At 43.8% G+C, this 2,381-nt stretch overlaps 1 protein-coding gene across 1 annotated transcript; it reads right to left on the reverse strand.

Moving 5' to 3' along the window:
• Window positions 1-643: 643 nt before the first annotated feature.
• LOC119452064 (uncharacterized) lies at window positions 644-1,622 on the reverse strand. The gene has a single exon (XM_037714511.2). The coding sequence runs from the start codon at window positions 1,605-1,607 to the stop codon at window positions 750-752; it is 858 nt and encodes a 285-aa protein (XP_037570439.2). The 5' UTR covers window positions 1,608-1,622; the 3' UTR covers window positions 644-749.
• Window positions 1,623-2,381: the final 759 nt, after the last annotated feature.

Here is a 2,381-nt window from a genome sequence, read left to right on the forward strand (position 1 = left end):
CTTTGATGGTCGCGCCGGATATAGAAAAAAAACTCTCATTGGCCGTATGCTGTATGTGCGAGTGAAAGCACGCATGGCGGAGAGCAAACGCCACTTCTTCCGTCGCGCGAAAGGCCGTGGTGGGTCGGGAGGGAGGAAGAGGAGGCGACGTTTAGCTGTAGCGCCAAATGCGTATCTTGCGACGGGGCGGCGTGTTTCTATTTGCGCCCAAGCCCAGTGCTCTAGCCGCCACCGCTGGAACGGAGGAGGCGTTGACGCACAACAGGGACGACTGTGGCTGCTGTTAGGGGATCGATGGTATTCCTAAATAAACGCATTACTATTTTGATGATACAAATATAATCTCACTAGCAGGGAGTAAGCAGTCTTCCTGACTGGAGCAGTATTCTTTTATTTGTGGTGTTGCTACGCTGCGCTCCGCAACATCCCAACGATCGCCGCTTCGCGTCGGCACCCGGCACCGTGGCTTCCACCACGGCACCGGGGTTCAACAGACCGCGCTGGCAAACAGAGAGGGAAAAAAGCGTGATATCAAGATAAAAAAATATTTCGAGCGAAGGCGGGATTCGAATCCGCGGACGCCTGCTCTCAAAGCGGGCGTCGTAACCACTAGGCCATATAGCACTTTTTTTTCTTTCATGGTATTTATTACGAATACGTAAGATATTTCCATAGCGGCCAAAACAGTCAGCCGCGTCTACAAGCACAAAACAAACACTTCACAGTACAATTATTACGGTAAGAGTTCTCTAAAAGGGAGGCAAAAGGATACACTTCAACAACAACGGATACCAGTCTGGTTGGGAGTCTCTCTGATCATAAAAGTCTTTCAGCTGTGAAATCATCCGAATGAAATGTGACTTCGAAGATACAATTGGTTCTGCATTCCGATCTAGCATGCGAGTTTTCCATATACTGTGCAACGCCATAAGCAGGAGCATATCAAAAGGCACATCGTCACATTGAGGTTGTATCAGATATCGTATTGTATAGGCATTTTTATCAAAATCCTTTTTTAAAGTCCTTTGGAGAACGTCCCAAAACAATATGGCATCCTTGCAATCAATAAAACAGTGTTCTATGGTTTCCGGTACATTACAGAGACGACAGTTTATCGAAGATACAAAGATTCCTTTCCTATTTAACCAGGTTTTAACAGGTAACGTTTCAGTGTGCACTTTGAAGAAGAATGTTTTAGTGTGAGGAGGAATAGGCATTTTACAGACCCGTGTAAGGACGTCATCTCCAGGTAAGCCGATGTACAGCGATCGGTATAACCGAGGTTTAAAAATCATTTCAATTAGATCTTTATACAGATTTTTCCTTGAGATAGAGAATAAGTACTCATTTGAGAACCTCACTGCAAGAAAACGCACTGAGAGGCACACTTCACGCATGAATCCCTGCAAATATGGATGTGAAGCAAAATTTGTCGAAATTACTAAATTTGGTAAAACGTTGACGAGATTAACTTGCAAGAATGCCCGAAGTAATGGATGAGAACAGTCTTGAAAAAAGACGAAACGAGACACTAATTGTCTAACATAAAGGTGAACCAGGCCAAGACCGCCTGCACTAACCGGTCTGAAAATATTGTCACGCCTCATTGGCTCATAAGATGATGACCAAATAAAGGTTGCAAATATTCGGTGAAACTGCTGTATGTAAACCCTGGAACAATGAATTATTTGCAGCAGATAGAAGAGTTTTGTTGCCAAAAACAAGTTGCACGCTTTAGCTCTGCCAAAGACTGAGAGATTATGTGGAACGAATGTTTGGGCATAGCGTCTTAGGGTTGGTACACGTTCTCTCCAGTAATGTGCACTTGACTTATATGCATCCATGGAACGCCCAGGTATTTTGGTGGTTGACAAGTCCACTCAATGCCAGCAAAATATGTCGGTTTAAATATCCATGAGCCAAACCAAAGCCCCAAACTTTTAGCACGGTTCATTCGTGCACCAGAAATTGCTCCAAATTCCTCTATTTTAGACACCACATTTGTGATACTGGGCTTGTCCGTGCAAAAGAAAGCGAGGTCGTCTGCATATGCCAGCACTTTCACCTCTGTTCCAAAAACACTGAAACCATGAATATTAGTAGAGTGAATAACGTTTAAACAAAGTGGTTCCAAGTAAAGGGCAAAAAGCAATGGCGACAAGGGACACCCTTGCTTCACAGAGGAATGAATTGACACAGGCTTGGACAGGTGACCATTGACAATCTAACGAGTTGACCAATCATTATAACACAATTTCACACCTTTATATATAACGGAGCCTACGTTAGCATGCTCGAGAAGAGAAAAGAGAAAATAATGACGAACCCTGTCAAAAGCCTTAGCTAAGTCTACTTGTAGCATTGCTAGCTGATCATAAGAA

This window comes from Dermacentor silvarum, chromosome 1, assembly GCF_013339745.2.
Source record: "Dermacentor silvarum isolate Dsil-2018 chromosome 1, BIME_Dsil_1.4, whole genome shotgun sequence".
NCBI classification, from domain to species: domain Eukaryota; kingdom Metazoa; phylum Arthropoda; class Arachnida; order Ixodida; family Ixodidae; genus Dermacentor; species Dermacentor silvarum.

Bases quoted from the DNA above. Each gene is read 5' to 3' on its own strand.
- LOC119452064 (XM_037714511.2), bottom strand. From the start codon at position 1,607: ATGAGGCGTGACAATATTTTCAGACCGGTTAGTGCAGGCGGTCTTGGC.